The sequence below is a fragment of the Pituophis catenifer genome, unplaced genomic scaffold (assembly GCF_029215685.1).
Source record: "Pituophis catenifer annectens isolate HBS135680 unplaced genomic scaffold, rPitCat1.0.hap2 SCAF_1, whole genome shotgun sequence".
NCBI classification, from domain to species: domain Eukaryota; kingdom Metazoa; phylum Chordata; class Lepidosauria; order Squamata; family Colubridae; genus Pituophis; species Pituophis catenifer.
In genome coordinates, this window is record NW_027256881.1 from 88155261 (window position 1) to 88170089 (window position 14829).

The window sequence follows — 14829 nt, forward strand, 5'->3', positions numbered from 1 at the left end:
AAAGCATAGTTCCTTTTCAGATAGATCAGGTCATCATCATACTGATCTGATAGTTAAAGAGATTTTTATACAATTAAGTTCTCTGTACCTTCTGAGAATGTGTCTAGCAACTAAAATTATTGTCTTGCAACTCACAACTTCTGCTTGCAATATGCATATTCATATCTGTAGCTCAGACAGATCCAGACTTGTACAATACAAATACAATTCATGGGTTGATTTTATTATATTACTTTTACTTTTTCAGTATTATTGTATGCTAATCCCAGCATATTCTTAATGTTATTCTTATATTACTTATCTTTAAATTGTTTGTATATTGCCTATCTTGCCATGAATTCCTAAGAGTTTGCAACATTAAAATGCAAGTCAAATACATTTAAACTGCAATCAGATTGCTCAGATATAACTGAAATAGCCCAGAATGTGTAAACCTATGGCCTTGAGTTGTGGAAGGATACCATCTTGAGGCATCAAATGTGAAGATAAATGAACATGTTTTCAGCGTGTTTATCAGTTATCATAAGGTTGACACAAGCTTTATCTCGAGAGGGAGGGTATTTCACAGAGTAAGAACCACAACAAAAAAGACTTTCTTGTTGCTTAATACCAGCTGAATGTACAAAGGATGTGAGAAAATGAGGATAATCTCTACTAATGGTTGCCTCAGTTGGATTGGCCTACATGAGAGATAGCATATGGTAAAACAGTTATTTGTGTCCTGGCCATCAAAAATTCTAACTATAGAAGGCAGTCAAAAAACATACCACTCTTCTGCTTTTTCATGGCCAGGAAAAAAATTGAATTGGGACCCCATGTTTTTATCAACTTTGGGTTGTAGATATTTATTTATTTATTAGTTCAATTTATATGCCCCCCTCCTCTGAAGACTCAGGGCAGCTTACAATGCACTTATAGCAATAGCCTTCATTCTTTTGTATATACCTGCTTATTAGGGCTTTTGCCACCCATAAGTGGTGTTTCTACAAAGTCGGCTTATTGCCCCCACAATCCGGGTCCTCAATTTACCTACCTCGGAAGGATGGAAGGCTGAGTCAACCTTGAGATAAGTTTTATTTGTGAAGCCCAGTTTCAAGTACCACTCTTTCAAAGATACGTTTGTTCCTTTCAGTGTCCAAATGCAATTTAGATGTATTTCAGACAGATCAATACTTGTCAAAAAGTTACCATCTCTATCAGGAGATAGAGACATTCTGTAGAATGTATGCCTCATTCATTAAAAAGCCTTTGGATAGACAGTTGCACTTTATTGCTCCACTTGAAACTAAATCGCTCCCTGACAAAATTCTCCTTTTTGTTGCTGTTTGTTGCTACAAAACTACTGTTTTGTATAACAGTAGCAACAAATATAAATCTATCAAAAGTGTTGTAATCTGTAGCCCAGATCTGTCGAGCACCAGGAAAATGAGGAGATCCAGAAAGTTCAAATGGTATAAAGATTTATTGTAAGCTTGAGCTCTCTGCAAGAATCTGAACTACTAACAGCCAAGGGAAATTAGCGGGAGATAAAGAGCAGAAGGAATTCAAGATGGGCTGGATTTAGCTCTCTTGTGGGCATGAGGGCCTGATCATCTCCTACATGATCTCCCTATGTAGGATTTAAGCCTGATGGGATTGTAATATTAACATTTTCTTTTCATGTACAAACATGTGCTTTTATTTACTTTTACTCCTCAAACTCCTCAGAGGTATTTTAGCTGGGGTGCATGTAGCTTGGAATTTTACTCATATGCTTCATTTTGAAGATTTCAAAAAGGAAATGTTTTATATTCAGAAACATTGTGATACATATGAGACTATGTCATCATGTTGCTGTCAGTTAGCCAATTGTGATGCTGTTATAAATAACAGTTGATGAATATCAGGTTTCCAGTAACAAATAGAACTATTTTTAGCAAAGGCACAAAACAACATTATTCCACTGAACAGTTACCTAGAATGAGAGCATGCAGAATAAGGATTTAGGTCCCTTTTTCCTTTTTGATTGGATCTTTTTTCCTGATATCATAAATGATTGAAATATGCAAAAGAAACAGGTCTGGAATATACAAAAATGTTGCTATATCAGTGCTGGCATGCTATTAATTCAGCTTTATATCAGAGTAAATATTCAGAATAGACATGAAAGCAGATTAATTAATTAATTAATTAATTAATTAATTAATAATGTTGCTCTGTAAAAAGTTGTGATAATTTTTTTTGCTGTTTTTCTAGTTACCTTTTTGCCCTTCCTCATTTTTCATTGATACAGTTGAATTTAACACATGAGGCATTTCTTATTCGCCTATGCTCAGTCCAAGAAAAGTTTCATCTGTTTAATTTAATAACATGAGGAATTTTAGTGACACTTAAAGGTCTTTCATTCAACAATTATATAATGCTAATATGATGTAGCACCCATCATAAAATTCCCAGAGCAAACAAAATTAAGTGTACTTTTTGTTGAGTATACAGTAAGAAGATGCATACATTGTTCATGGGTAGTTCTCTCATCTGTTTTTTCCCCCTTTTACAGGAAATTATTTGCCAGAAGAATAATGTAAGTATATTTTTAAAAACAAAAGTGAAATTTCAGCTTCTGCTATACACGTTTCTGAATTGTGCACTGTTCCTTATTGGTTGATAACTTGTCTGAAGATGTAACTATAATTTTACTGATTTTTCCATTAAATTCCTTCGGGAGTAGGGCAGTATATAAATTTAATAAAAAAAAAATGATGCTTGGTATTATATTAACCAGTTTACTTTACCTTTCATGCTTTTAAGATTTGCTATTTTCTTCAAATGAACAATCTTTCTTCTTTCTTGTATTATTCTTTTCATATTCTCTTTACTCATTTTATTCTTACAGCTTCCCACTGAATTTCTTTTAACCTGGTTTTCTATTCTGCTTCTGCATTTGCAAGCTGTATTCAGATGGATGCATTTCCTGTCTCTACAAATGTCAGTGGTTGATAGATTGTGCATATCACCCAGACTTCCCAGCACTCATAATGCAGGCTTTTGTATACAAAAGAAAAACTGCATTGATTAGGCCAGAAGAATGTATGTAGCCATGTAAAAGCTTTCAGAAGTCTGTAAACAGGATGGTACAGCAAAAAGAAGTAGCAAGCTCTCCATGATATGGGTGGAGAAAACTCTACCATCTAAACAAGTGGCTTTTGCTACGTCTGACGGAAACAGATTCCATTAGTCTGCATTTTGTAAAAAAATATTCCTGTCTATCTTCTTAAACTTATTTAAGTTTAAATTTAAAAGTTATGACACTTTTAACCCTGACTTCCAGTTCACCCTCTTCGTTTCCTATACCCAGTGAACTAATGATGACATCTTCTGAGATGAAGTCAGTCAGGACAAAAACGGAAAAACGTCACTATTTAATATGACTTTCATTTTTAATAGGAAAAAAAAAAAGGCTACAGATGACACATACTACAAAGTGTAGGGTGAATTTTGGCTACTGTGTGATACATTTAATCAATTTAAAATCATATGGTGATAGATACTGAAAAAAGTTACCATTTCTGCTCTTGCAGAGAACTAGCAAAGCAAATTGATTTTCCAGAATTATTAGTAGAATTATTGTGTACTACCTGGGCCTGCATCACATTTACTGTAGTCTTTATTTAATTTAATTTAATTTCCAATTTATATACCGCCCTTCTCCCTGAGGACTCAGGGCGGTGTACAGCCAAGATAAAAAACATAGAATACAAATATTAAAACATTTAAAAATATATATAAATTTTGCAGAAGAACAATGTTATCCTGTTGAGTTTTAAGATAGCTATAAAAACTTAGATTTTTGAGAGAGTGGGAACTGAAAGCCCACCTTGGTTCTGTTAGGATGTTTATTGTTCTTCAGTAGCCATGGTTTTCTTCGTAAGTTTGACTTTTATTTAGATGGTTGTCCTTTTATGATATTTTTTCCTATTTAAATTTCCTTGGTAAGGAAAGAGAATGTAGGCCACCCACATTCTCTCTGGATGGGAACAGCACCTAAACTAATAATGAAATGATTTAGCTCAAACATCTTTCGTTGCTAAGCACTCCTTACCCAACACTTGTCTGTATCCTTCACTGTTTTATGAACTGGGAAGGATATACAGCTGTGCCTTGACCAGAAAAGATAAGATCCTGCACAAAAGGGTCTATAAGAGCCTGGATAGCTCAACAGACAGAAGCACTGTAATTTAACACCAGCTGTCTGCAATTAAAGTAAGATCGAATCTCACTAGGCTCAAGGTTGACTCAGCCTTCCATCCTTTCTAAGGTAGGTAAATTGAGGACCCAGTTTGTGGGGGCAATAAGCTGACTTTGTATAAATATACAAAAGTATGAAGGCTATTGCTTAACGCACTGTAAGCCGCCCTGAGTCTCCGGAGAAGGGCGGCATATAAGTCAAATTAAAAAAAAAACTATAACAAACTATAACTTGAAGGCAGCATAAAAGCCAAGCTGATCCTGCAGAGAATTTAAAAATTCCTGGGGTGGCAGAGTGAGGAGAATATTTGTTATTTGCAGGAACAAATAACACCTTTGAGAACATGAGATGCAACCCCAAAATAATATTTATCCCAATTCTCTCAGTACAAAAACTTTGAAATCAGACTATGATCATGAAACATTAGTGTTTCAGAACTGTAGCGTTGAATTCTATGGTATAGTGTAATATTAGGTTTTCAATTTCAATTATATAGAATGTAAAGGATGCATGCTTGTGTTTTTATTTTTATAATTATAATGTACACTGAAGACGGCATTTAATTTCATTGTACCATGTGCAATGACAATAAACTATACTATAATAGGAGAACCATTTATCCTACCTTATATGTGCTCAAATAAGAAAAACACACTTAGTGCCTTTCTGCTTTTGACTGATAAAAGAACAGAAAGGGTCTTATCTTCCATAGTTCAAATCTGATAGTAAGTAGTAGAATTCTGAAGAGGCCAGCAACCTCTTGGCTGGTAACTCAAGTCATTTTAGGATTCACACGCATAGGATGTGGAAAAGTGCTGATTATATGGAGAGAGGTTTTTTTAAAAAAAATAAGATTGAAGAATGTTGTCTCCTATGAGGACTGATCATTGAACACATCTTCCTTTCTATGAGCTTCAGACTATTTGGTGGTGTTAGGAGGAAGGATGCTTTATCTTAGGAGTTCTCATTTGGCTGGCATCAAAGTTATCCAAATGCTGCATTCCAATGTGTACCTCTTGGCAATTTGCAAAGAAAATTATTTTGCAGAGCTGGGTAGGGTATTTTTTGTCTCTTTTCTGTATTTGAAGACTACATCAGAAAACTGCACCAGGAAACATGTTTGAAAGTGATTATATTTGAGGCATGAGGAACACAACTTTGGGAAGTGTCATTATAGAGGACTGTTTCAAGATACTGAAGTCTTTGTCCTCTGGTGATATTAATGAAAAATTTTAAAATTTCTCAGCCTGGCCAGAAGTAGCAGCATATGCTGCTAGAGTATATGCTAGATATAAAATCTTGGTGCCAGCTGCATATAAATCTTGGTGCCAGCTAGATATAAAATCTTGATGCCAGCTGCATTTTTCTGGTTTGAAATGGCTCAGGTTTTAGGAAGGCAACCAATTCTTCATTCATTTTATTTCTGCATTTGAAAAAATTGTATACCAGTAGTGTTATCACAACACTAAAACATGTAGTTAATTAATTTACTCTTAATTACATTTCCATGCATGTTGTCTAAAGCTGCTAATAGTGATAAATTGCAAAATACAGCACAAACTTTTAAAAAAGAATAGTATACAGTACTTTATTTGGCCAAGTGTGATTAGACACATAAGGAATTTGTACCCCATGCAGAAGGGCTCCATGTACATGCAATGCAACAAGATAATAAGAATCATAATGAAGATACCAATAATAGGGATAGTAGAGAAGATGAGAAGGATAATAATAATACTCCAGCCATACAACATGGGTGAAAATACTTCTTAGACGTAAGACAGTACTGTGAGGATCAGATGTTCAGCAGAGTGATAGCATGATGGAAAAAACTGTCCCTATGTCTAGTTGTTTTGGCATGTAATGCCTTATAGCGGCGTTCTGAGTTGAAACAGATTATGTCCAGGATGTCAGGGGTCTGTAGTTATTTTCTCAGTCCTACTCCAGATTTGCGCAACCTGCAGGCCTTCTATGGAAAGCAGCCTGGTTGCAGTTCTTTTTTCAGCAGTCCTAACTATCCTTTGGAGTATGCACCTATGCTGTTTAATTGCTGTACCAAACCAGACAGTTATAGAAGTACAGATGGATTTAATAATTTCTCAGTAGAATTGTATCAACAGCTCTTGGGGCAGTCTGAACTTCCTAAGTTGACGCAGGAAGAGCTTTCTTTGTTGTGTCTTTTTGATGATGGTTCTAATGTTAGGTGTCCATTTCAAATCCTGGGAGATTATAGAACCCAAAATTCTAGTACTGATACTGTGCTGTCAAATACAGTAAGTATTTTAAATTCCAGAAACAGAAATGCAAGTGAACAATTCTGGATGTTCTGCACTGATTTTTTTTTCTATTTATGTTGTTAGTTGGCCCAGAATTAAGGATTTGGATGGCCTCAAAATTTAAATAAATAAATATGAAATGTAGTGAGTCCACGTGCCTAGGTTTCTGGCCCAACTGCAGTTTCCTATTGCACATGCTCGGCTTACTTAGGAAAATCTATCTGCCCCAACTCTAGAACATGCTGATGGCTCACATGAGAAATAGCATGTAGTTTGCACAAACAGAGAAGAAAAATAGGACTACTGTATGTAAACAGATTTCACAAGTGATATCAATTCTGTTCTAAAGAGAGAGACACACAGAGAAAGAATATTAAGTTGAGAATTATGCAGCAACTTAACTGTTTCTAGGAGTTAATTTGTAACTGCTCCTTGAATGTTTCTTTTTCCGTGTCTAGGTCAAATTTTATTGAAGCCACCTTCTTGGCTTTGTTGTTGGCAAAGCCAAAAATAAGTCATTATCGGTACGTGTTTCTGGTAGTAGTCGACATACCAGCAGATGGGCTGGGCTTTGTGTCTCTCCAGATTCACACCGTGTGTTGTCCATCTGCTAAGAGCCTCTACTTGAGCATATTACTTTTATAATTTGGCATTCCAACTCTCAGCCTATTCAAGGTCCTCCAGGTAATATAACAGAGGTTGGATCCTTCAGCCATATCTTCCTTCAATGTTATTCCTTGCTTAACGGTCTCCTTCCTCCATCTTTTAATTCGTTTTTGTTCTTGTGTACCCTCAAGAATGTTTGTTCTTGCCATGAAGTTGTTCCTAGATCTGAGTCAGCTAGTTTGGGGAATATGTCCATTCAGAGGATGTTGAAGGTCATTCTCTTGCTTAGTTCTCCAAGTGTCTGCTGCAACCTCTTTCCTGATCTTAGGTGGGGCAATGCCAGTGAGAGAATATATATTTTCAATTGGTGTAGATTTGAGATACGTCACTAAACATACTGCTTCATTGATGGTGATACCTACTTTTGAATGATGAAATATGTGCAGTAGAAAGAATGGGATGAGTATCAAATTTACAAATAAATTTGAACATTAGGCCAGTGACGAAAGATCAGAAAATTTCCGTAAATCTTAATAATTGTTCATGGTGTTATTCATTTTAAATTCCTAATTCTGCTGCAAAATATCAGTCTGTGTGTCTGTGCACGTGTGCACACGTGCCTGTGTATGTGGAAAACTATAACTATAGTTTTATAACTATAACTAAAACTATAACCATTCTAGGTCATACCTAACACTAATAAGCTCTGGATCTTTCTATTTATTACTACTGCTCAAAAAAATGCTGCAGGGAGGACATTTCAACAGTGCTCTAACATAATTATTATGTATGTTTTCTGAGAGTGGCAAAATAAGATTTGTACAAGAAGAACTGATTCATCATCATCCTGTTAGTGTTTCCTCTTGGGCATAATTATAAAAGATATAATGAATGCTACAAAAGCATATTGCCTAATGTAATAAGGGAGGATTAATAATTAACATGCCTTAGCTTCTATGAGTTGACAGGATTTTTCTAACAAAGGAGTGCTGTAATTACTGCAAAAAGTAGAAATTTATATCAACATTGTGCTTGTTTATGTGGAGGACAAATCTGTAGAGAAACCTGAATTTCTTTCTAGGGAATTCAGAGTTTTATCTATTTTAGGTTAGGCCAATATTCCACAGTCTTTTGCTTTCCAATACGTTAGTCCAGGGATTAGGGACCCCCCGGCTGTAGCCTGTTAGGAACAGGGCTTCTTTTTCTTCATCTGTGCATGCCCAGAATCTAGGTTGCCTCCCATCACTGCTTTAGTCCTCCAACTTCCAGAATTTCCAATCAGCACGCTGAGAGCTGTGCTAGTTGAGAAAGTTGGGAATTGTAAAAAGAATGAGCACAGCTTGCAAATGTCTGTCTGTCTGTCTGTCTGTCTGTCTGTCTGTCTCTCTCCTATCTATCTATCTATCTATCTATCTATCTATCTATCATCTGTGGTGCTCTCATCATGAGCATAACTAGAGTAGTAGTAATAGCAGTATAGTTTATGATCTGTAAAATTTGATCTTTTATTTTAAATAAAACAAATTACATTTTAGCTTGCTCATAATTTTTGATAGGATTAGGTTGATAGGATGAGAGCTGGTTTAGTCTAGTGGTTAAGGCACCTGGCTATAAATCAGGAAATTATAGTTCTTCCTTAGGCATGAAAGCCAACTGGCTTACCCAGTTTTCATTCATAGCCTGAAGGCAAGTGTTTTCCATCACAATCCACTGCTTTGTTGATTCTTCTACTTTAAAAGGAGTAACTATGCCAACTGAACTGCTTGATAATATACTTTTTAGCAGGCTATGTCTTATCCTGCTTTATTTTGCAGCAAATATAAAGAGAAATTGTGTTTCATCTCTTTATATCCTTTCTTATACTTTCCAGACAGGGCAGTAATTTAAAACCTTAAGTATATTAATGTCTAAATATTTAAAAGTTATGTGAAAGTTTTATGCTCAATCCTGATGTGAAAAACATAGTCAAGGTTCTTGATAATATTTCAATAATTCAACCATGATAACCTTTGAATCTCCCCATATTCTTTATATTATAATTAATGTGTATATTATGATGCAGTATAATGAAAATTCTGTTGTATAATACCAAGAATTTCTTCTCGTGATATCTGTGCTTCCCAGGCTATCAATTAAAATTATAGTTGTTCCCTTTCACTTCTTCAAAGAATATCGATCATGTTTACAACAGTAAACAGTAAAATAGAGGACCATCTCTATAATTCCTTACCCTTGCATAATCCAAATATTTGTTCACCTGCAGAGCTTCTTTATGTCCAAACTTGTCTGATGTGCAAGTTATTCTTTCAGTTAAAGTACTTGGAAGAATTCCCTCCTTAAATAGTAATGTTCTGCCAATTCTTTCCCAATCTGATTACTAACATAAATAACAACTCCATATATGCTTGATTATAGTATCCCTCATCCCCAGTCATTATGAACATACATTTTCGGACAGATAGGAATTATAGTCTATCACAACTGGACACCAGTGTGGGGATGGCAGATGCATTGTTACTTTGATAGAGGGAATATGGAAAAACATTCCATTTTTAATCAACTGTTCATTGTTTTTTTTATGTCATATATATTGCTGCTTTTGTTGTTGTTTAGATGTGTTTTACTGGCATAAGATGCTGTATGTTCCTATGTGGAAAGATGGGATGTTAATCACATAAGTATACTGTGCCAGCAGAATCTATTAATAAGGAAAGCTGCATGGATTAAAGAGATTTACAATATGAAAATTATGTTAGGTGTTAGTTACATTCTACAAAGTATATTGATTTTAAGATTATTTTATATATGTTATAATTTACATTGCTAAACCTTTCCCCCCTTTTCTGCAGATGTGCACTGGCAATTATATATTTGTTCCATATATGATAACTCCCCATAACAAAGTCTATTGCTGTGACAGCAGTTTTATGAAGGGATTGACGGAATTGATGCAACCCAACTTCGAACTGTTGCTGGGACCAATATGCTTACCCTTAGTTGACCGCTTTATTCAGCTCTTGAAGATGGCACAGGGCAGCTCAAGGTATGGAGTGTCTTCAGCTGTAACATTCAAATTTGCCGTAAAAAAGAAAACCACATGGACCCAATAAGTGTAACAGATATAGCATTTGATAGCAGCAGCCAAGGGACAATACATAACAGGAATACCAGAATAACAGAGTTGGAAAGGATCTTGGAGGTTTTCTAGTCCAACCCTCTGCTCAGGCAGGAAACTCTATACTATTTCAGACAAATGGTTGTCTAATCTCTTCTTAAAAACTTTCAATGTTGGAGCATCCACAACTTCTGAAGGCAAGTTGTTCCACTGATTAATTGTTTTAATAATCAGGAAACTGTCACGTTTATGTCTATCAAGAGTACTTTCATATTAGGATAGCTAGTTGCTTGAACTTTGGCTTCCAGATTACCTCTGACCAAGAAGTATTTGAGGATCAGACTTGGGTTTCAAATTAGTAATGGTCCATTGTTCTGTCCATTCTTCCATCTGTCAAAAGCTTTCATGATTAATAAAAAATCCAAAAAGATAAAAAGTATCTTTTTATCTCCAAAAAAGGAGAGAAACCACATTGTCTTGTACCCTTCACCATTTGGAAATAAGTTGCAACTTCCCTTTTAAGTTTATGGGGAAGATGCATTGCTTGGAAGTGATAGACATTTTGGTGGTGGGTAGGTGAATGAGGTGAGATAGAGAAAATAAGTCTCGAGGGAAAAAAAGGAACCCCCACCTTCTCTTTTACATTCAGTTTGGAAATGAATTGCTTCTTCAGAACTATAGTGGCAACCTGGGGAGGCCTCTTGCTGTTTAACAGGTAAAGCATTTACAGGGGAAATTTGATAATACTCATACCTGACATTTATATTTTAGAAACATTTAAAAGTCTTTGTGATATGGGCAGCATAGAATTTTAATAATAAATAACCCATATCAAATGCTTTGTTTGTTTATTTATTTGATGTATCAACATCCTTGAGATGTAGACCAACATTATTTTACTGTATTACCTACAATTGGGGGAAGGATGAAGTTGAGAAGCTTGCCTAAGGCCATCTACTAGCCTGTGCGAGGATGATGATGATGATGATGATGATGATGATGATGATGATGATGAGAACTGGGAATGAACTGGGATTTTTTTTAAAAAAAAAAAAATAGAGATGGGCATCCTGAATAACCAATTGGTCCATTCATTTGTCCCTCTTGAACACTGAGTTGCTACAGATTTGTGAACATTTTGAAAGGATGCTCAGAGGGCCAAATTGACAGGAATCTTCAGTTTGTTATCATCCCTTCCTCCTCCTTCCCCAAAGAAATAAATGCTTCAAGGAAGCGGAGTGCCAATAAGTTTCACAAAGACCAAGTGGACTTCTAGTCCAACTTTAGGTGAAGCATTTTTGCCACTAAGGATCTTTGCTTCCTTGTGAGAAATGACTTATGAGCCAGTGACAGGTCTGTCAGATAGCCAGAATCTGAATTAATTTACAATGCTTATATCCCATGACTTGAGAACATTTGAGGAACATTTGAAATGTCATGGATCGTAGAACAAGTCAATTCAAAGTTTTCAAGGCACAAATTAGGAAGATCAAATTGTCATTTTTGGATACATTATGTGAAGACCCAACTCCCTTGAGAAATCTACAAATCCTGGGAAAGCTGGAAGGAAAGAGAAAAGAGGACAGCCTGAAAACAAAATGGATAATGTGATAACAGAGTCAATGGGTGCATTTTGGAAGATCTGAAGGCCAAAGTTAGGGGCAAATTGTCCTGGAGAAGTTCCATCTGGGTGGTCACTGAGATTCAGCGCCAACCTGATAGCACAAAATAAAATAAATCATCATCTACATATTCAGTTCATATTTGCAATCCTTAATTAGGTCAATATTCCTGGTTCGGTTTTGCTCATTGTATGAGTTGCTGTAAAACAGACAGCCAAGGGGGCTCTTTTATAACTTTGAGGTTTATACTGATTATTTCTTTTCCCTTCTAGCCAATACTTCAGGGAATCAATTCTTAATGATATCAGAAAAGCTCGTGACTTGTACACTGGGAAAGAATTAGCTGCAGAATTGGCCAGGATAAGACAACGGGTGGATAACATTGATCTTTTGTCTGCTGACATTGTGATAAACTTGCTGTTATCTTACAGGGATATTCAGGTAATTTAAATGCTTAATTTAAATGTATTACTTCTATTAACTCTGTTTCATCAATATATGAGAGGGCCTCTATTCAATTCTAGTCAGCATAGGTTATTGCAACATTTTATTTACCCTAAGTATGCTCTTAGCCTTTACTAAGCTTTTTTAGATCACCTCACCCACTTAATCCCCAATTCCCTGAGCTACGAATTCAGCAAACTACAGCATCTCCCCAGTTTGCCAGACTTTCATTTTTTTTGCCTTCATAAAACAAGCACTCATTCCTGAAAAACGCAAATAGAAGCGAAACAAGGGAGACATTGTAAAGAAATTTATAGTGAATGCTCTTTTCTAAAAATAGCAGTCATTCCTACCAAACCAGATTTTCCACAATTTTTCTTCCATCCTCCCAGTTTCCCCCCCCAAAGGGTTTAGTTTGGTGGTGGGTGGGCAGGGACGAGAAAGGGATGATTTTAGTTATTTAGAAATGTATAAATCTGTGGGAGTTCAGTGTCCGAATTTACTGCAGAAGGATTTAAATCTATCATATTTTTAGAGGCTATTTCAGACATTCTTGGAACAAATGCTTGACACAGAATGGATCGGGGTCAGGTGGACTCCACAGAGAGCTTGGGGTAAATGGTCACTACCACATATGCTCATGGTAGCCTGAAAGTATTCTCAATAGTTGCCAGATTTAATAAATGAATGTTGTTACCATGGCAACTGTGTGCATTTACATTATGCGTAAACCTGCGAAAAGGGATATAGAACGGATAATATTCAGATTTTATTTTTTATCCATTTTGCATATTGGGGGACATTATATTATAAGCACAATGACAAAGATTCAGCAAATTATGTGAGTAGATTCCATTTCTATATGATACCCTGTCTTGCTATCACATATTCTACAGAACTGATGGCTTTTTAAAAAATAACTGAATTTCAGATACTGTGGGTTTTCTTAACACTGCTACACTTCTGAAGCCTGCACTCAAAAGCACATGATACTGTTGATGGTCTAGTAACAGAATCCCATACTGAGGAGATTATTAAGCATATGAATTTTTATGTCTTTTGAATATAGAAATGTCATGTCTGGTTTATTGTCTTCCTTACTATAATCGTTTTAATAAAGCTTACCCATGCTCCTGTTAAACTTATTGAAAGTAGTTTGAATATGAAGTAAAATCCTTCCTTATTTCAGGCAGAACAACAAGGTGCACAGGCCAGACAGTGAAATATGTGCTGTCATTTGTGGGATGGGATGGGATGGGATGGGAAGGGAAGGGTTTAGAAAGATGCTGCACTATGGAAAGGAAAAACATGTTCCAGAAATGCTTAAGCGTAAATAACTGTCTGAAACTGCCAAAATGAAATAGTCACTATAAGGCATTGAGAGAATGAAAGAGAACATAACATTATTAATGACATGTCAACCTATGTAGAAAATTCAACAGGGTTATGTGATGTGAGATTTGAGGTTAATTGCCCTGCCATGTTCTTTGAGATTTTTGATTCCTTTGTTGGCTACAAAGACTTGATTTGATTATGGAAACATTTCATATCGAAATTCAAAGTATATTTCCAATTGCAAAAGAAGGAAGGGAGGGAGCTATAACATCTGTATGTTTAATCTCACACTGATCAAAACTATCACTACTCTTAAATCACATGCAACATTAAGAAATGTCAGGTCTTTCAGTTGCCCTTTTAAAAGTTTGTAAACAATGAAAAGCAGTTGCCTCCTTCTGAATGTGATTAGAGTCAGCTTTGTAGACCAAAAGGGTAACGTGATGGCTCGGTGATTAAGATGCTAGGCTTGTCGGCTGGAAAACTGACAGTCCGGGTTTGAGACCTGAGTGTTGCGCAACAGGGTGAATGCCTGTCTTTGCCTAGCTCCCGCCCACCTAGCAGTTTGAAAACATGCAAGTGTGAGTAAATAATTAGGTACCATTTCAGTGGGGAGGAAATCAAGAGCTCCACGACTTCATGCTGGCCGCATGAAATGCCTTCAAGACAGTGCTGCCTCAATGGCCTTGAAATGGAGATGAACGCCACCTTCTATAGTCAGCAACAACTAGCAGAGTAAAACCCAAAGATATTCCTTTCTTTTGTAGACCAAAGAAAACTGAATGGGGCTATGACCAATACTATTATTGTAGGTCCCAACTTAGGTATTACATCCATTCAGTATATAGTTTTTATTTTTTCAGGCCACAGGAAGACTTAGACGGTTTGTCTTTTTTTTTTTTTTTTTGCCTTATCTGAGATCATGTTTTAATAAATTCTTTTATTTATCTTTTTTGGAAGGATTATGAGTCTATTGTGAAATTGGTAGAGGCATTAGAAAAACTTCCAACCTTTGACTTGGCTTTGCATCATCATGTGAAATTTCATTATGCATTTGCACTGAATAGGTAAGAACTTTCCTTTCCCTTGAAACTACAGTGATTGATGGCACTTTGTCCACAATCAAAATATCTTTCCAAAAAAAAAAACCAAATACTTCCGGCATTTTTTCATCCTGTGTCTCTTGCTTCTGTAATCGGTAGATTT

The 14829-nt window shown here is 35.8% G+C and overlaps 1 protein-coding gene across 1 annotated transcript in view; it reads left to right on the forward strand.

Moving 5' to 3' along the window:
- The window catches only part of MAP3K5 (mitogen-activated protein kinase kinase kinase 5), a 109829-nt gene that overhangs the window by 38793 nt on the left and 56207 nt on the right, over positions 1-14829 (forward strand). Inside the window, exons 3-6 of the mRNA XM_070932686.1 lie at positions 2537-2560; positions 9957-10150; positions 12117-12285; positions 14584-14690. Of these exons, the coding sequence (XP_070788787.1) occupies positions 2537-2560; positions 9957-10150; positions 12117-12285; positions 14584-14690 (494 nt within the window). The remainder of the gene's footprint in view (positions 1-2536; positions 2561-9956; positions 10151-12116; positions 12286-14583; positions 14691-14829) is intronic.